The sequence below is a fragment of the Cinclus cinclus genome, chromosome 21, assembly GCF_963662255.1.
Source record: "Cinclus cinclus chromosome 21, bCinCin1.1, whole genome shotgun sequence".
Taxonomy (NCBI): Eukaryota; Metazoa; Chordata; class Aves; order Passeriformes; family Cinclidae; genus Cinclus; species Cinclus cinclus.
In genome coordinates, this window is record NC_085066.1 from 5,782,267 (window position 1) to 5,802,614 (window position 20,348).

The 20,348-nt window shown below is 43.6% G+C and overlaps 1 protein-coding gene across 2 annotated transcripts in view; it reads right to left on the reverse strand.

Moving 5' to 3' along the window:
- Positions 1-20,348, reverse strand: part of ERBB4 (erb-b2 receptor tyrosine kinase 4) — a 552,024-nt gene that overhangs the window by 246,729 nt on the left and 284,947 nt on the right. For both annotated transcript variants that reach the window (XM_062506761.1, XM_062506760.1), the window contains exon 3: positions 7,507-7,693. In XM_062506761.1, coding sequence (XP_062362745.1) covers positions 7,507-7,693 — 187 coding nt within the window. The remainder of the gene's footprint in view (positions 1-7,506; positions 7,694-20,348) is intronic.

Below are 20,348 nucleotides of genomic sequence, written 5' to 3' on the forward strand. Positions count from 1 at the left end.
GTGCTCCCACTGCCACCAGGGATGGTCCTGGGCTCTCCCACCAAACCACACCTGTGATGTCTGAGCAGAGAGAGCAGCAGCTGGAGTGGTGTGGGAAACTGAAAAGGTAGGAAACTCTCACAAAGCAAATCTCAGAATGCAAGAGTGCTGAAGATGCAAGGACAAGAAACAATAAAGCTGTGAGCTGTGTAAAGATCGGCCTCAGGAAAATGTTAAGCAAGATAGTAGAAATATGTAATTTAATAATGAAGCTTTATCAATTGTTTTAAGCTATTACAAGCAAGCATTGTTCAAAGCAAGATGTACGTGTGGCTTTATTAATTGGCTTAAGCAAAAGCTTGTCAGCTTTTAACATTATGCTACTGGCTAGAAAGTTGTTAGAAGATCTTGTAACGAAGAGAATTTCTGCTGTTGCTGTCACAGTGAGGGCTTTCACCATCTCCTGTGTCTCACCCTGTAAAATGAGGCTGATGAATAAAAGCTCTAAGGCTGCCAAAGCTGCATCCTCATCCTGTTGTTGCTGTATATATAATGTACATAAAATCATAATAATATCAACAGATAATCCAACAGAATGGGATGGGTTTTTTTCCCTCGGGGAAGAGTCTAACAGAGGGAGAAAAGACAGACATGCTCTAGCAGGCACACTTGCATTTATGAGCCTGGGGGCAGCCACAAGCCTCATTCCCTCTCTCCATAGGGACACGGTGAGCAAGCAGGACTCAGGGCTGGTTCTTTGCATGTCCCCGAGGTTTGTGGCACCATACAGAGAATGCTCCCCACTTCCCTTGGGAAGAGGAGGTGTTCCTCCCTCCTCTCCTCCCCACTGGCTAGCCACAAAGCTGTGCTGGGATACCAGTGCCTCCATGGGCAGGGCAGCTCCAAGCATGCAGGAGAGGAGCACGCCTGGGCAGTCACAGAGCCGCTGCAGCTTCTGCTGCACGGAGCCGCTGCAGCTTCTGCTGCACGGAGCCGCTGCAGCTTCTGCTGCACGGAGCCGCTGCAGCTTCTCCTGCACGGAGCCGCTGCAGCTTCTGCTGCACGGAGCCGCTGCAGCTTCTGCTGCACGGAGCCGCTGCAGCTTCTGCTGCACGGAGCCGCTGCAGCTTCTGCTGCATGGAGCCGCTGCAGCTTCTCCTGCACGGAGCCGCTGCAGCTTCTGCTGCACGGAGCCGCTGCAGCTTCTGCACGGAGCCGCTGCAGCTTCTGCTGCACGGAGCCGCTGCAGCTTCTGCTGCACGGAGCCGCTTCAGCTTCTGCTGCACGGAGCCGCTGCAGCTTCTGCTGCACGGAGCCGCTGCAGCTCCTGCTGCACGGAGCCGCTGCAGCTCCTGCTGCACGGAGCCGCTGCAGCTCCTGCTGCACGGAGCCGCTGCAGCTTCTGCTGCACGGAGCCGCTGCAGCTTCTCCTGCACGGAGCCGCTGCAGCTTCTGCTGCACGGAGCCGCTTCAGCTCCTGCTGCACGGAGCCGCTGCAGCTTCTGCTGCACGGAGCCGCTGCAGCTTCTCCTGCACGGAGCCGCTGCAGCTTCTGCTGCACGGAGCCGCTGCAGCTTCTGCATGGAGCCGCAGCAGCTTCTGCTGCACGGAGCCGCTGCAGATTCTGCTGCACGGAGCCGCTTCAGCTCCTGCTGCACGGAGCCGCTGCAGCTTCTGCTGCACGGAGCCGCTGCAGCTCCTGCTGCACGGAGCCGCTGCAGCTCCTGCTGCACGGAGCCGCTGCAGCTTCTCCTGCACGGAGCCGCTGCAGCTTCTGCTGCACGGAGCCGCTTCGGAGCCGCTGCAGCTTCTGCTGCACGGAGCCGCTGCAGCTTCTGCTGCACGGAGCCGCTGCAGCTTCTCCTGCACGGAGCCGCTGCAGCTTCTGCTGCACGGAGCCGCTGCAGCTTCTCCTGCACGGAGCCGCTGCAGCAGCCCCGCACGCAGAGGGGCCGAAGGGATTTCACAACCAATTCCTCACACCTCCATGTATCCTAGCAACCCCTCTCCGAGGTTACAGATGCCATACCTGGCCCACCTGTTGCACAGCCAGCCTGAGGGAAGCTACACATCACTTTCTTCCTGGCTCATGAAGGAATGTGGCAATTCACAGAATTAACAGAATTCACGGAATCACCGGGCTGGAAGAGACCTTCAAGATCATGGAGTCCAACCCCTGCCCTAACACCTCAACTTGACCATGGCACTGAGTGCCACATCCATTTTTTTTAACACATCCAAGGATGGAGACTCCACCACCTCCCTGGGCAGACAATTCCAGTACTCGATCCCTCAGTGAAAAAACTTTTTCCTAATATCCAACCTAATTTTCCCTTGACACAGATTGAGATATGCCACAATGTGTCACACACGGGCACCCCTGGACACCGGGAACTCCTGCATGTCTTCCCAGGAAAGGTCCTGCTGGCACAGGCTTTGTGGTCAAGGCAAGAAAAAGGGGGTGGCCTTCATCCCTGCCACAAAAATGCCTGCTGTGCTATCACTTGGGTCCTGGGCAGACATCCAACCACGATTTCCAAAAGAATTTTAGGTCCAAAAAAAGGCACAGCGAACAAAACTTGACTCCTCTCACGCCGTTCCCTCCAACCCAACTGAGCTGCAATATAATTACAGTAGATGAGCTTGTTAAGGAAAAAAGACAAAACACTGCCCAAAAAGCAATCTTTTTAAGGAGTGCTGCCACTCCAAAGTACACTATAGAATTTTCAGTTTCTTGTTTGGGGGGAAAAAATACTGAAAAAGTTACAGAAATAACCATCAAACATTAAAATTTTGCTCTGCAGAAGAATAAAACCAAAATTTAATCTAAAATTAAAATACATAAAATCAATTACAAAAATGTGTTGAAGGTGAAATGTACAATTTTACAATATTTATTTTCTACACCTGTGAAAATGTTCCTTTCTTTATGATTCTCCTGCTCATCGAATCAGATTTCCTTTGTTTGGCTATCACTGATCAAATAGTTTAAGCTGCAATATCCATTTCTCACTTGAACCTCAGTTATCTCAATTTATCATCCCTTAATTTATTCATCTCATCCCTGAAAAACAAACAAAGAAAACCCCTAAATATTTTGCTGTGGGTTTGTATCTTTTTTGTGTTACTGCATTTATCACTGCTAAGTCCTCTTCATTCTAATGAATTCAAAGAATTCAAGGGATGAAGGGAACCTGCTGTCTCCAAGGCCAATAGGGAAGATGAGGTTGGCACTGCTCAAAGACACATAATTTGCTGTATATCTCTCTCATTCATCTTCACAGAGGAAAATATGGGGGGGACACTTCCTAAAATAGTTCTGGCGAGTCACCCCTCTTTCCCCTCTCAGGCAGATGAATGCTGTAATAGATGCAGCCATCAGGTTCCCTCTCTGGAGTGCTCCAATGTGAGCACTGATGGTGCCCTTTCAGTGGGTAAGCTGAGGCTGGCTGCCTGGTGATGTGCAGTGATGTGGGCAATGACTGGAAGGAGCTGGCACACCTTCTCCCTCAGCACCACTCACTCTGCTCGTCTCGGGCTGAAGAATGCAGCCAGGATGTCAGACCCTGCTTTCACACCCAGGATGTCAAACCCTCCTTTTCACTGTGAGGCTTCCTGGCAGCTGGATCTGCACACTGAGATGAGTCCAGCTGAGATGGCAGCAGCCACTTCATTAGTTCAGTGTCAGTTCAGTTTTGACATGTTTGTGGAACCATTGACTAAGTTTTTACAAGAGGATTTTTATGGCTAAGATTTTTTGCAATTGTCACATGCATTTTAGGACACAGTCTTGGGCTGAGCTATACAAACAAAACTCCCTTGTGGTTTGACAGACATCATGAGTGAGAACTGGATCATGTTTTCTGTGTGAGATGAAAATAACTGCCTTCACAGCTGTCAATTTTTATAGTGCAAGGGAGGAAATTCAAGCATTTAAAGTTACATTTAAATATGAAAACTTGATAGACATATCTGGCAATAAAAACACAGCTGTTAACAACACACAGAAAACACTGCAGTGGTACAGCACAGGAGACTGAAACCCTGTGTCTGAGGAGAATCTGCAGGTGAGAGCAGCCTCCTCATTTATTTAACACAGGGAGTAGGGCTTGTGTTTGTATACTGCACAGTACTAGGCAGAAATACCCTCAGGAGCCTATCATCCAGCACTGCACGAATGAAAAACAGAATTTCCCAAACTCCTGTGAACAAGGCATGAGCCTGGAATGACAATTCTTCTCAGGCAAGACAAGAGCCATGTTATATTTTACTCAAGTGGAAGAGATGCTCGATTCAAAGCCAGTCTCTTCAAATCTGCAGTGCACTCGAAGAATGTGAGCTCATGGGGGCTGCTTTAGCAGCTCACCCGTGGTTTCTGGGGTAAACTAAAAACTAGGTTCAGATACAGCTGATCCATCACAGCCTTGCAACATCACCCACTCCCACATCCACCAGTTATTTTTATGCAGCTACTAGTGCTAAGGATGTGTCAGGAAAATTAATGAAGTGTGAACACGCTGCGGGAAGAGCATGCGCAAGAAGAGGCAGGTCGTGGGTTAAAATAGCCTGGTGCATCTTAACCAGTGCACAAAATGGTCAGAGAACAGCTGCTGGAGACACTCGTGAGGCACTGGCATGTTGTCTAGAAAACATTAAGAGTATTTTCAAGCACACACTGGCTCACATTCAGCACACAGAAGGTATTTTAAGAGCTCCACGGAGACAAGCTGGTGTTATTAGGACACTTTTCTTCCAGAAGACAACAATTCGTTTGGAGTCCAATAATCCATCAGAGGCCTTTGTAAGCACCTAAATCAGAAGAAGTGGATGTGATGATCTCATGTCGGGAGAGATTCACAGGCTGAGCTAAGGCCTCTTTTCTTAAGACACTTGAAAATAAAACCACTTGCTGGGCAGTTTTGGTGCTGTGTCTGTTGTGTCACAGCAGCTCTCAGAGGGCATCTCTGGAGTCTGAGGAACTGCCACTTGGCACAGGGAAGCTGGTTCAAGAAGAAAATTTGAGCAGAAGCTGACAAGGTAAGTTTTTTTTATCCTACTGAGCAGCAAAGCCATGGCTAAATGAGCCCTAAGAATACAACTCTCACCTGACAGAACCACTTCAGACCCAAGAGGAAAGAGTTCCATCACTTTCTGGCCTTGACCTCACCACACTGTCTCAGTTTCACCAAGCCAAGTGTCTTTACAAGGCATTTTGAGACTCAAAGAGCAGAAAATGTACACAAAGAAGGAGATAATGCTGTTATCACCCAATGTTGTGGCTCTGTATGGTGTGAAGGCATAGACAGTCACAATGAACTCCCTAGGTCAGAAAGGTGGGAAGAAATGCAGGAACAGAGCAGGAAGAAATTGGATTACGACAGTGACAAGAGTGAAGAGTAGTAGATGGCAGGGATTTAGAGACATTTGGGAAGCACTCTGATATTGGCTTGATGGTCTCAGCAAAGAAAATTGTCAAAAATATGACCAGAGGAAAGAGCCTAATCAGAATCATCCAAAATTGGTTTATTTTGTAAAATATTTCAGGCCTTCTTTTCCCTCCTGTTTTTGAAATCCTTGCTGTACAGCCAGGTGAGGCTGAACAGGGAGCTGTAAGCTCTCATGCTACTCTGAATATTGACAGACAAAAAAAAAAACATAGAGGGAAGGGGGCCTAAATCTAGTTCAGAAGGCTCCCACCTCTCCATACGAGGTTCAATCTCCACAGGCAGCTCAGGTCAGTGATTTTCAGTCAGCTTTCAGCCACTAGCAGATACAAGGCCACATCAAAATTACCAGTTTAGGGTAGAAATTACCATAGTTGATGAGGAACCAGTTATAAATCAAATAATTCCAGTGAACTCCCTAAGTAGAGCCACTGCCTGCTCTTTATTAAGTTACAGTCCACTGATATTTAGCAAGTTTTAATCTCCCAAAGCACTGACTCTGGATCCTCAGATGGAGGAAATGGATTGTTGATCTACCCCAGAGCATGATCCAGCCCTGAACTGACAGGTAAACATGAAGCTGTGGACTTTGCTTACATTTTTGTCTCAAAAAATAAGCACTTTTCTCACTATATGTAATGCACTATTTTTGCTTAGAAAAGGGAGTTCTAAAATTAAATAAACTGAAGATGCAGAGGCATAGGGGATGCTAAAACTAAGGAAACTTGTCAGCAAATACCCAGCACCTGAAGGAACATGTGTGCAATAATCAGGGATCACAAGGAAACCAACATGTGATATCTACACAGAGAGAAAAGTTCACATACTCTTTCAACAACTGTTTTTGTTTCAGATATGCTCTTGCCATGACTCTCATGGGCAGCCTTTGACCATTATGGAGAGAAGTACCTTTGTAAACCATAAAAACAATGTACAACAAACCCCCAGAGAACACACAGCTGCCTGGCTCTGGTGGTACTTTTGTGAACCATAAAAGCAATGTACCAACAAACCCCCAGAGAACACACAGCTGCCTGGCTCTGGTGGTACTTTTGTGAACCATAAAAACAATGTACCAACAAACCCCCAGAGAACACACAGCTGCCTGGCTCTGGTGGTACTTTTGTGAACCATAAAAACAATGTACCAACAAACCCCCAGAGAACACACAGCTGCCTGGCTCTGGTGGTACTTTTGTGAACCATAAAAACAATGTACCAACAAACCCCCAGAGAACACACAGCTGCCTGGCTCTGGTGGTACTTTTGTGAACCATAAAAACAATGTACCAACAAACCCCCAGAGAACACACAGCTGCCTGGCTCTGGTGGTACTTTTGTGAACCATAAAAACAATGTACCAACAAACCCCTGAGAGAACACACAGCTGCCTGGCTCTGGTGGTACTTTTGTGAACCATAAAAGCAATGTACCAACAAACCCCCAGAGAACACACAGCTGCCTGGCTCTGGTGGTACTTTTGTGAACCATAAAAACAATGTACCAACAAACCCCCAGAGAACACACAGCTGCCTGGCTCTGGTGGTACTTTTGTGAACCATAAAAACAATGTACCAACAAACCCCCAGAGAACACACAGCTGCCAGGCTCTAGTGGTACTTTTGTGAACCATAAAAACAATGTACCAACAAACCCCCAGAGAACACACAGCTGCCAGGCTCTGGTGGTACTTTTGTGAACCATAAAAACAATGTACCAACAAACCCCTGAGAGAACACACAGCTGCCTGGCTCTGGTGGTACTTTTGTGAACCATAAAAACAATGTACCAACAAACCCCCAGAGAACACACAGCTGCCAGGCTCTAGTGGTACTTTTGTGAACCATAAAAACAATGTACCAACAAACCCCCAGAGAACACACAGCTGCCTGGCTCTGGTGGTACTTTTGTGAACCATAAAAGCAATGTACCAACAAACCCCTGAGAGAACACACAGCTGCCAGGCTCTGGTGGTACCTCAGCCTCCTGCAGAATGCAAGTGACTGAGGGCACTGGGGAAATACTCAACAAGCTCGTTTTTTTTTCCTTGCATCTTCTCCAGCACATTTCCAAGTTTCACTTACCCGTCAGGTTCCTCAAGCCAAGTTCCCTGAGCCCAAAGTTCCCATCCTTCCTGTAGTTGAGGAATATGGCCAGAGCGTATCGCTCCTCGTAGAGCTTGGTGCCACGGACGATGCGCAGGTTCTCCAGGGGCAGGTATTCAAACTGGTTCAAAGCCACCAACACGTAGCCCGTGACTTCTCGGATCGACTGAAAGGCAGAAATTCAACAAACACATCAGGCATGGTCTGTTTTGAATTGTCCTGAATTTTCTAGACAGTGGATGCTTTAGGATATGATGGTCCTTCTCAAGACAAAAAAAAATAAATAAAATAAAGCAAAAAAAACACAACACCTGGAAAACAAATTCTGTTTCAACTTAGTGATTTCAAGCACGTTCCTGTTTTAATTTTAGTGGGTTTACCTGAAATAGTTAAAAAGGGAGAAAACAAAGAGGTACCATTTTTATCAGTTTATTGAAACTTGCATAAAAATTCACTGCAAAGTATTAAGGATTCACAAAAGGATGACTTTGCACAACTCAAAGCAGAGAGCAGGTCAAAGGCATCTGCAGTACATGAACAGAATCCACTGGGGCAATGCCACAGTTCAGATGAGACTGTCTGTCTGCAAGTGACTGTGTGTTGTACAGTGTATTTCAGGGTGGGACTGAAGGGACATAATACGGAAAACACCTCTGGAAGAGCTCACCAACAAACAGGAACGGATGGGAGACAGGGGGGCCACTGTGGCAGAGGAAATAAAGATAATACACATAGCTATTACCACCCATTTTGTGTACTTTCAAATGGAACTCATCAGTGAACATTTGCAAAGATGAATCTCCAAGTTTCATCTGGCAATGCTGGAACCATCCACTCCCATATATCCCTATCTTCAATCAAAAGTGCTAGCCAAACCTTTAGCAAAATAATTGCTTCACCTTTGAGTTGGCTGAAATCTTAATTGGATTTAGATGGATTACTTAATAACCCTCCTGCTCATATTCAGGAATCGACTGCCTGGGCTGGAAAGGAAAAAAGCATCCCAAAACCCAGTAACTAGAAAAACTTTTTCAAAGTCCAAAAGATTAACAGAACTAAGATGTCATTAGGAAAAAAAAATACAGAGCACCCAAAATCAGAGAAACTTGCTCCCTTAGAAAATAAAGTTCATTCTAAGGAATTGAAAGAAATGGCTTAGAAATACGCAAATGCCTTTGAAAAATGTAATTTCAACACTCACAACGACCCCACCGTTCTCAGCAGGACTTGGCACAGGCTGAAGGATGCTCCTGGCCACATCCTGGAAACAGAATGTCCATGTTGGAGAGGGTCTCTTGAGTCTGCATCTCCAAGCTCACCCAACCCTGTGCCTGCAACCACTGCACAGTCGTGTATTGGTGTGCGTGTGCATATTTTAGCAGATAGAAATTGATACCACTACTTGTGTGCTTAAGTGGCTGCACACATTTTTCCCTTCCCTTTGGCAAAGTCAATACCTAAAACAAAACACTGAAAGAAAAATTCTGCTCACAGTAACGTGCCCAGACTACAACCAACATGAGGGGACTCCAGTCGATACTGTTAATAAAAACAACCCGACAAGTAACAGCAGGCAGAGAATTCAGTGTGTCCTGTGTGTATCATTAATAAAGAAAGGCAGCAATGGATTTGCAGCACCAAGGACAGGATCTTGCTTTGCTGCTTCAGCGCCTTGCCATGATTTCACATTTAAGTGTGCATGAGCCTTTTAATTAGGCTTATAAAAGCCTGCAAGGTTATTAATATTATTAATACCTATGGCAGTGTTTATATGGAATGATTTCTAGGCCACAAAATCTAGCTACTAGCTGTCCTTTTGAAGTCAAGCATTTGTACTGAGCTGAAGCTGTTGAAAAAGCTGTGGAGTCATTTCCAGACTTGCTTGGCATCTAAACCAAGCCCAGTGTCCTGACAGGACTCTGATGAGAACCCAGTGAGTGGAGGTGGGTTGAGAAGTACAGTTCAGCAGCTAAATATTAAATTAGAGCTGCATTAAACCCTGGGACACTGATTCCATTATCACCAGAAGCTTTACAGCACTTTCATGAAAGCTCTTTGCCTTCAGACATTTGAGCTTAGCCAGTTTGGTCAGGAATTTGCTTTTCATCACATGTAAAAATTTCTTTAAGCTGGCTTTTTTAGCATCTCCTCAGAATTCAGGAAATACTTAAATTACACTCATGGCTTCAGTTTCTCCACTGATATTCTAGGGTTACTGTGATTGCTCTAATTAATTTAAATGGATGTTTAACTTGGAATTGACTGGAAAAAAATTAAAAGCAGTTCCAAAATTACATCTGAACAGGTCCTCCCTGCCAATTGTTGTCACTTATAACCACATTTTCTATTTTTAGGGTATGTCTTACTGCCAAATAGCAATTACACCTGAAAGGGCTGCAATTCAGCACAGAACTGAAATACCACACATGCACACAGAGCAGCAAATCTTCATTCCAAACTTGGGAAAAAAAAAATGTCCAAAACAAAACAAAAGTCCACGAGAGAAAATGACCAAGTTCTGTTGCTGGTAATTGTGCACTGCCTCAGAAGCCCTGCACTTTGTTTGGTTTAACCAACTGAAATGACAAATTATGGCAAGTATTTTGACAAACCAGAAGGTTCTTTGCAGTCCCATGGCTTCCACCATATTGCAATACACATTTGTTTGCTGGAGACACTACCATGTTCATGCTTGCAAAACAAAATTATGGAAATAAACCCAAAAGGGTTTTGAATTTCCTAGAAACAACAACCTGCCCAACGAAATCTAGTAGTCTGTTATATTAAGACATGGTTTCATTTTGGGTTTAAATTCAAATAGGAATGAAAAATTCAGAACAATAACCTGCTTTGCAGGATGGTTTTTGACTGGTTTCTGGTTTGCAGGGTGTTTTCTGACCAGTCCATCTTGAAAAAATGCACTGGGAATGCAGAAGGCATCTCAAGTTTTGGCCACTCGTGGCCAGCACTGTCACTTTGCCAGGCACTGCAAGTTCTAATGTGACTCTGACTGAAAATGGACATCTGCCCACTTGGGAGCTCACTCCCAGCCCTGCTGGAGTCACTGCAAAGATGGCTCTTGGCTTCCATACTGACTCCCAAATCCTCATGCCAGATGGGACCAGCAGCCAGGTCTCCTCCCCTGCACCTCAGGCCAAGCTCAGGTGTGACTGGGACCTCTCATCCCTTGAATTCAAGGCTGGACACTTTCCTGGGCAGGTACCCTGGACTCAGGTATCCCGATGCTCTGTTTGAGCTGCTTTACTCCAGCTTCCATCTGTGTTCCAAGAAGGTGGAGAGGCTCACAACAGTGAGTGCCATCTCCCAGTCTGTTTCTCCTGCTAGGGCTTGCAGGCATTTAAAAAACACATTTCCCATGAGTCTGTCCCACAGGAAAAGAAAACTGAGCCTGCTGAGCATCAGCCCCTGGGTAAGGACAAGCTTCCAGCAGAAACAAGAGGAGTGTCAGGGGGGAAAAAGTATCAATCTAATGCCTTGCAAGCTGCTTAAAAATCACACCAAAACCAGGGTTCTGATAGATTTACGAGGGAAAAAAGCCCTTTATCTCCATTTTAAGACAGGGGATGAGCACTTGTACTCCACAGTTTGCTGTCCCTGTGCCTAGCAGTGTCTTGCATCCCAGGAACAGCCATGTCATTCTATAAACCTGTTTCCTAACACACTCTATGAGCCCCAGCATAGCCAATGGGCTTTTTTTGTTGTTTTTTAAACCTAAAAATAGCTACCCTGAGATAAGAACAGAGCCAGTGAAGGTGTTGCCTCCCCAGGGGTCCATCCCAAGATGGGCAACCCTGCAGAGAGTGCAGAAGAAACTCAAAATGACATCAAAAGCAAAAAGGTTCTTTCTGGAGGTTCTTTTTTTTCAGGTGATGAACTGTAGAAATGAGCTCTAGACAGCCCATTCCCTTAATTACAACTAATACTAGCTGAGCACAGATGAAGCACTTGAAGCTCCCAACAGCAAAACCAGAATTATCCTGTCAGCTGGGAGTAAATGAGAGTAAAATTGTGCCCTGGCATCTTAAATCGTCCTTTGGTTTGAATCAAGTGAATCTGAGTGAAGCAGAGCAAAATAACAGCAAAAGCTTCATCATTCCGCTCAGAAAAACAGATCAATGAACGATTAGGGAAGCTGATGTTTCTTATAAACACTACCAAGGCTTCTTAACATCCATCAGGAAGGCTGGGCTGTGGCAGAGGCACCGAAGAGAACTCTATTGTGGGGTTTATTTCAGCTGCAGACACATTTATCCAGCCCCTGATCCTGATCCAGTGGTGTCCCTGCTGCCTCAGCTGATCAGACACAGAGTCAAAGCAACAAAATACTGCCACAGGGGTCAGCTCATGCTTGTGGGACCACTGACAATTAATTCTCTTTTAGGGGACTTTCCCCTTTTCCATAAAAACGAAGAACATTTTGATCTACTTCAATCTCATTTGAAAGCACCAGTAAACACAAGTGCAGGAGGGGGGGATCACCTGAAGAACAAGTGTGTTTAATTCACAAACATTAAAAGGGGACTTGAGCAGAGTATCTCACATTTCACTTTTTTATCAATTAAAAAGTATGCATTTATATCTGGTGAGAACTGCCCAAATTTTGAGGAAACAATTTTTTATTACCACAAAAAAACCCACAATACAGCAAAGTCAACACCTGCCTAACTTTAAATAAATTCAAAAATTCAGTCAGGCATGTTTGTGAGCATGCTGGCAACCATCAATTAATTTTCTTTTTTATTCCCCATACATTTTTACCCATGCAATTCAACACACCTGTCATTGTCACAATTTAAAAAATGATGCTTATTGAATAACCGTAAAGTAGTCTCTAAGCAGCCACATAACTTGCAATGCTAACTCTGGGTGAAATAATAACAACAAAAATGTGGAAACAGCAATTTATGGAGCTCAATTAGGTGTTCCATGCATTGCTCATTGAGGTTATGAATTTCTAATGACAGGAGAAGCTGAGATTTTCAAAGCAGTTCAGGTATTTAGGGGACGCAGCCTTTGCCAGCTTCTCTCAAAGCCCCATCTGTACCATGAGAAATATGTGGCACACACTGACATTTCTCCTGTCTGAGAGGACACCCCATTTAGAGACTATGTCAGAGCTAACATGGCACGCACATGAGGAATTTCATCCCACTACAAGCTCATGCCTTGTCTCCTTCCAAACTGTGCATCCTTTAATTATATCTACACTTGTGAAATTGTGATTTTAAGCCCTCCTGAGCACCACTGGTATTCCAGGTGCTTTATACAAGCTTCAGTAAAAATCCCTTAAGTTTGAGCACACTGATCAATAGCAGAACACAGCTTGTAGAAAACATTTTCTACTGCCTGGTCAGAAGCAAGCACTGTATTCTAACTAGAGCTGCCTTGGCAGCTGCAGAAAGATTATTGTCCATAGCAGTAAAGATGCAGTTGTTATTCAAATTGGTTAATTAAGGAAGAGGATCTTCTAGTAGTCTTTCAATTTGTATTAGGGTGTATTAACAGCAAAGGAAGGGCTTGGATTTAATTTTGTTAAGAGCTGTACCTACACTGTTGTGTGCTGCAGAATCCAACTGTGATTCAGTTATTTACGACAGTAGGTAGGAACTTTAACTCATCCTCTTTCCCTCACAGACATCTGGACTCCTTTGGTAACATGCTTACAAAACATCCTGAGCAGCAGATCAGTGAACTGAACACAGCACTCGAGTCCCTCAGCTCTAAAGCAGCAGTCAGTCAGATGTATCTTTTCTTAAGGCCACTGGAAATTTGTAAGGATTTTGCTACATAATTTATAGAACCCACCTTGGGAGTTGTTGAACTGAAAGCTCTGTTTTCTGAATGGCTGGTCTTTATATTGCATAATTCCAAGAGTGGGACATTTCATACATTAAAATAGGAGGATTAGCTGTGCAGTTAGTTATTTATTTACTGAGCTTGATGTAGGAAACACACTGTTGCTTATCACAGGTAAGTTTGGCTGTGTCTGAGCTAATATACATTACAGTGGGGTCTAGGGAGGTCTTGGGAGAAAAACAAATACCAGTCTAGAAACCTTTAAATTGCAGGACAATGTCCAAATCTGGTATTTGGAAAGAAAGGGGAATAAGTAAAAACGTGGAGAGCCTTTGAAATATGTATCTTGTCTAATAAAATAATGTGGGAATGGGAACATTGAGTAGAAATAGACAAATAACAGCACCAAAACCCCCAACCATTTTGCTTTCAAATTTTGAAATGTAGTTTCCAATGACATACCCAAGTATTCTGCCTGCTTAATACTTCTTCAGGTGAAGTTCAGGTGCCAGCTTGCCCCCATGTGTCTCTGCCCACTTTTCAGCTGAAAATATCTGAACAGAGAAACTGAGCAGGGTTACATCACTATCTGAGAGTCTTACCAATGTTTCCAGTCTAAAACAGAATTCCTCTGTTTATTTATCTGCTTAGAACTTCGAGGTGCCCAGGCTTGCTGAGAGCACACAGTAAATCCTAAGCTGTTCATGTTGAGCAACGTGATGACCCAGACAATGCCTGCACTTTGTAACCCCATCTTCACAGCTAAAATCTGTCTGTCTGTCTGTCCTGAGGAACGTTGGGGAAGACACATGTTCAGCCAGTCTGTAAAAAAATAAGACTTTTTTACAGTAGGACTCTATTACCTGATTGGCCTTCAAGGTATTTGCAGCATGGTTCCCAAAAGAGTTTTTTGTATCATCTCTCAAGGGAAAGCTTAGTCCTAAATGAGATTGAAAAAACTACAATGAGAGCATTATGCTGTTACAAAATGCTTCACCACTCAGCTCAGCAGAAGCTGCATTTTGCAGACAGTCAAACCACATCAGCTTATAGCTGCCCAGTTACAGAACTTCCAACAGCACGGACTGATGTCCTTTGCTTTTTCTGCTTTTGGGAGCTTCAAATCCAGTAAATCATCGTTTCTTTCCAGGCAACATAAAATGGCACAACCTGCTACTTCATAGGCTAAATAATACCAACACTGTGGAAGGATTTTTAGGAAAGTAATAATCATGTGCAAAGACATCTTTTTTATCAATTTTCCCTCACAGAACCACAGGCTGTGAGAAGCTGAGTGCATTCGAGGGTCTCGGGACACTTTCAGAGAAAGCCAACGTGAGGGCTGTCTTGTCAAATCTTCATGGTCACGTTTCCACTGGCTGCACTGCCACAGGCACCCTGAGATGTCAGTGGGCTGAACCAAGGTAATGTCTTTATTTTGGCAGAACAAAGCATTCTTTACCAAAGAAGAAAAGGGTGTTGAATTCCTCACCGTCCCCTCACTTTTTTGCTTGTGCCTAAGCTGAACTAAGCCTTAGCAGGCTGCTTACTTGGTCCTGTGGCTCATGAGACTGGTTGGAGCCCAGCTATCCATTCCCAAGTCTTCCCAAGGGAAGAAAATGGAAGAAAGGGAGGAGGAGAGGAGGAGGAGATGGATGGATGCTCACAGTCTCTCACAGCTCAGAAGCACTCCCACCTTCTCCAGCTTCCAACCTGAGACAGCCCATGGCTGAAGAGGAACAAAATCCACTGGGAACAAAAAGCACAAGTGAAGAAGGGTTTGAAAGGTTCAAGTGTGTGATCAGAAGCCAGATAGAAGAGTACCCATAACAAATACAGTGCAAGCTCTGACAGGGTGTCCAGAATTGCATGCCATGGTAAGCAAGGTGCCTGTGAAGATCCTAGGGATGTTTTGTGGTCGTTTAATGGCACAAGGGACCTTTATTTGTTCACTCAATATGTGGTGAGTGACAGGCTTTGTACATCACACGTTGTGATTGCTTTTTTCCTACTACATAGCCGGGCTAGTTGGTATGAATTACAGGAAAATCTATAGACAAGTAAATTAAATGCACTTATTAACATTTCTTCAATCTCTACTGTGGAAGCAACAGGAGCTCTTGGCTGTCGTGATTCCCACTCTTTGGAATAATGCAGAATGAATTAAACATCCCAGAGATCTGGTACAGAGGTGGAGCTGAACAACAGGACTTTTCTATTTTTTCTATTTAAACTGCAGGTGAAGGTGCCCCACCACTCCAGCAAGCAAAAGGCTGTTTCTATTTCTGGACACAGGAACTGACTACACGTAGTGAAAATGTGTTAACCTTGCCAAATTTTAGCTCAACATTCTCAGTCTGCATTTTTGCAAGAAGCAAATAGCTGGCTGTCCAATCCTGGAAAAGCACTTTGCTTATTTTTGGAGAGCTTTGCTTCCCTTTTCCAAGAAAATAAGTTTCTTAAAAACTCACTTTCAGTTTGTTTCATATGTGCAACATCCACTTCTTAATCAGTATTTTAAAAGCATTTCCTGGGAGGAACCAATTTTATTGGTGCTCTAGGACATTTTTGCACACTGAAATTAGTGAATATTGGAGTTGTTAACTGTCTGGTTTCACTGAAGAGGAGAATCTTCATCCAGATATTGGATTTCAGCAACTCTTCTTTCTAGCTGAGCATTTATAAATACAACATCTGAGCTCAACATCACACCTACCTGTTGAAACTATTTCAGCCTAATCTTTTCAAGAATAGAAACCCTGAAGAGATCCATTAATCACTGGCTTTTGATTAGGTTTATTTCCATTTAGATAAAAAGTGAAGAGGCTTCTTGCTATTAAAGCGGTGTTTTTGTTTTGTTTATCTGGAAGCTGGATAATAACTCTGTTACTCAGGCTTTAATAGATTGTTAAAATCTCCTTCAAGGATAGTTTCATAATTTATAAGATGTGAGCAATTAGTAAATGATCTGATTTTCAAATTCAGATGTATATTTTGAGACAGAAATGTAAACTCCACTTTTTGAGGTTATGCAGGGTGCCACCAACTAGGGGATCAGCCTTTAATCTGCAGTGACTGCTCTAACCCTAAAATAAGATTTTCCTCTACATCAATTCACCTACTTTTCTTCAAGGGGCCACATTAAAAACTTCTGCCACTCATTGCATTTTCTGTGTGGTTTCTGAACAAAGCCAGACGCACAATCTTACAGGAAACAGGAAATTTTTAAATCATGTCCAGAATGACCAGACATCTTAAATGTACCATTATTACCACATGCAATTATTGCAGCAGTGAACAAACAGTGGCTCCCTCAAGGTGTGCAAACACCTTTTTAGAATTACATGTGAGTTTATGGAGAGGGGTGTTGCAAAAATTGTAGAGAAAATAATTTCTCTAGAAATTGTCTATATCTATATCTATCTCTATATCTATATCTATAATACAGATTTATATTAATTTCTCTAGTAATTATTATTTTCTCTGGAAAATTATTTTCAAGACACAGGAGCAGAAAAAGACATTTAGTCTTGACATAAAAATTCTAAAAACGTTAAAAATTAAGACTTTTGGAGAAAAGGTAATTTTATGAAAGGGAAGAATGGGGTACAGAGCAAGAGATAAAAGAAGGAAGAGGAAAAGCTCCTGATCAGGAGTGGGGAAGGACAGATCCAGACACCCATCATTCTGGCACTATCTGAGTGCCTGAGTTTGCAATTTTACTGCTTATTTTTATATCATCTTGCTCTTTTTTAGGGGAAGCACAGCAGGAAAAGTGTAATACTCTGTACATGATATAATTTCTTTCAGTACTCATCATCAGCTAATGACTGGACAAGCAATCTTTTGCCAATAACTTTAATTAGAGGAAACCTCTACATTTAAAAATGTTCCTTAATGTGCTGAACCCCACACAATAGGTTGTTGCAGGAAAAAAGCAGAGTGGTTATTGTTATAGCTAAGGATGGAAGGAAGGCTCAGTCATTAAAGTCATCACAGGAACAATGTTATTAACTACACAGGAATAATCTCAAGGGAGTCCTGTGCTGACTGACAGTGATGAAATAATGCAGGAAGGTAAAACCAGGGCATCTCTCCTCACCTGTTTTTATTAATACCCTTCTTACCTTTCCCTGAAAGACAGCTTTTCAAGAGCTATTATTGTGCTTAATATTAAATCAAACTAAGTCTGGCATATTGTCAAATATGTCTTCTGAACCCCAAAAGAGAGGGTGCTCACCCCTCAGCTGGGATGTGCCCCTCATCAGGAGCCCTCCAATGGCCAGACTCCCAAGAGTCAGGGACAGCAGGAAAAAAAAGTGCTCAAGAGAGAGAAAAGGGAGTGTTCAAGGACCCAAACACATCAAAGGGCCAGCAGTGGTATTTCATTGATATTAACTGCTTTACAGTCTGTAAACTCTGCAGAAAGTAGCAGCTGCTGTGAGCCAGGACCATCAAAGGTCAGATTATCATGAAATCATTACAGGAGAGGCTGTTTTTAGTTAGCATATAATTACTAAACCTAAGCACACTCCACAGAACCAATAGGAAAATGAATTATTTAAATACTCTTTTTTAAACAAATAGTATTACCATTTTAATTACAGCAGTATTAATTTAACTCTAAAAGGTGCCTGAGGATCTTGCAGAATTAAGTTTTGTATCTTTGGAGTTTTCAGAAATTTCAGAACTTCTGCACAACATAGGTGTGGCTTTTTACATATTTACAGATACACATATATGCTTTTTAAAGTTTGTGTGTTGTATTCCTGCAGAATTTCTTGTCTTTGGATTTGTGGTTGCCTAAAAATGCAGTCTTTAGGTAGTTACCTCACTGCACACTGCTGTGAGATAAGGGGGAAATCCTGGCTCAAATGACAGGTTTTTCTCAGTTCTCATTCTCCCAGCACCCAGCCTGGCTTGAAAGCTAAATTGGCAACTACAGCATCAGGTTTAAGTTGCAGGCATTTCTGGCTCCAAATGACTTTTCCTTTTACCCAATTCTCTTCTACTTGTAGCTACCAGTGCTTCTGAGAGGCAGCTGGGAAAACAGAAGATAGCAAGCCATGGGTGCTTTACTGCTGGAGATTCAGCATCCAGCCTGGACTCAGCATCAGCTCTCTGTGTCCACACACTTCCTGAAGTCCCACACACTTCCAGATTCTGCAGCTCCTCTTTCCACATTGCTCCATGGCCTGCTCACCCATTTATTTTTCTCCTCCCTCTTTTCTCACCTGGTGCCACACAAAAGAAGACACTTGGTCTTTGACTAGCTTACTGTTTACTTGCAACTGCTCTGAATTTCAGTAATTTGCCTGCATGATCCCATGGGTTAAGGTGTTTGCCCTTCCTCTCAACCCAGCCTGCCCAACCTGAGAACTCCTTACCAGATACACCAAACACACCTTTCAGCCCCCAAAAACATATTCCTGAATTAATAAATCCATTCACTTTTCTCAATTCAGTGATTTCATTTGTTGAATAAATTAGTTTTGTGAATATTAAATTGGTCAGTGTAGATCCTGATCCTTTGAAGTCAAGAAGCATAATCTTCCAGGCTTTAAACCAGGGAGGGTATACCCAAAAGTTAGCTGGTCTTACAGAAACCCTTCATAGGTATTTACAAGATGTCTCAAACCCAGCCTTTTTTGTCCCTTAAACCCAGGATGCAACAGACTTGCTCAGTGCAGAGCACACTGAAAAAGCTTCAGTATTTGGAAGAGTTTGGATATGTAACTAATTCTGCTTCAAATTCTGTGTGTGAGCTGGCACACCCAATGCTCTGGCAGCTCCGTGGGTTGGAGCAGGAGTGGCTCATGTTTAACTCTGAGACTCACAGATGCAGGAAGTTATTTACAGTATTTTTCCTAATGGGTTTCCATGGATGACTAACCTTTAAGCTGAATTCTTTAGCATCCTACTTTGCCAATGCCTGTTACAGTACTTTTCTATCCCTACTTGACCCTGCCAGTCCATGAATATTTGATACTAAATTAAAGTATTACAAACCAAGAGATAAATTCTACCCAGGGTGCAGCCCTCGCAGAGCTTAATTGTATTTGGTGGTGTGAATGTTAAAGACCTGACACTGCAGGAGCTTTGGGCTTTGGCTTCTGTTGAACCAGGAGAAAGAAGGGAACTGTCACCTGCCCAAGTCTTCTCAAAAGCCATGGGGGCTTATTTTACTTGGTATTTATGTGCATGCTGCTACTATCCTTTAACTCGAACTACTACCAGGTATTGGCAGCAATTACTAAACCATTTAAGCTTTTGTTCTGTACACAAAACAAACCAAGTTCAGCTTTTCTCTTTTCTCCTCCTTTAGAGACTGTTCCCCTTCCACCAGCCCAGTAGTTCACCTGTCTGCTTCGCTGGTCCCCAAGAGAGGATTTAGCAAATTTTCCTTTGCCTTCAGAAAACTGCCAGCCTTCTTCACCTCTCTCGTGCATTTAGGCTGTACGCATTCCAGAAAAGGGGAAGGTCTGTGTCACATAATGCCCTTATGCTGCGTAATGGAATTCTTAACTGAAATGAGGTTGAAAAGTCAGGAGGAAAACACAAATTATCAGTAGTTAGAGAGAAACAGCCATGATCTTTGCAAGCCAATGCTAAGAGATTAGCAAAAAGAACTGAAAGTTGCTGCTCCATACAAGCATCACTTTCAAATCACTCATTAAAAGAGAGCTGATGGTAAGGTCTGTACATCCTGCACTACACATCCCAGCAGTTGTGCCATTTCCAGGCAAGGTTCATGGCCTATCCATGTGTTCCTTGCCAGCAGATCACATTTGGCTTGCACTGAGCCAAAGTCAGCATACCTCACCAGCACCTATCAGAAGGCACCCCTCTGTCCAAAGAGATCACTACAGCCCTGGCACCCCGATGCTTCCCCTTGCCAGAATATTGATCAGAATGGGACAATGGTTACATGGAACCCCAAAAATCCCAATGGCTGGGTTCACAGCAAACTCCAGGGAACAAAGAACTGGCTCTTGACCCAGCTT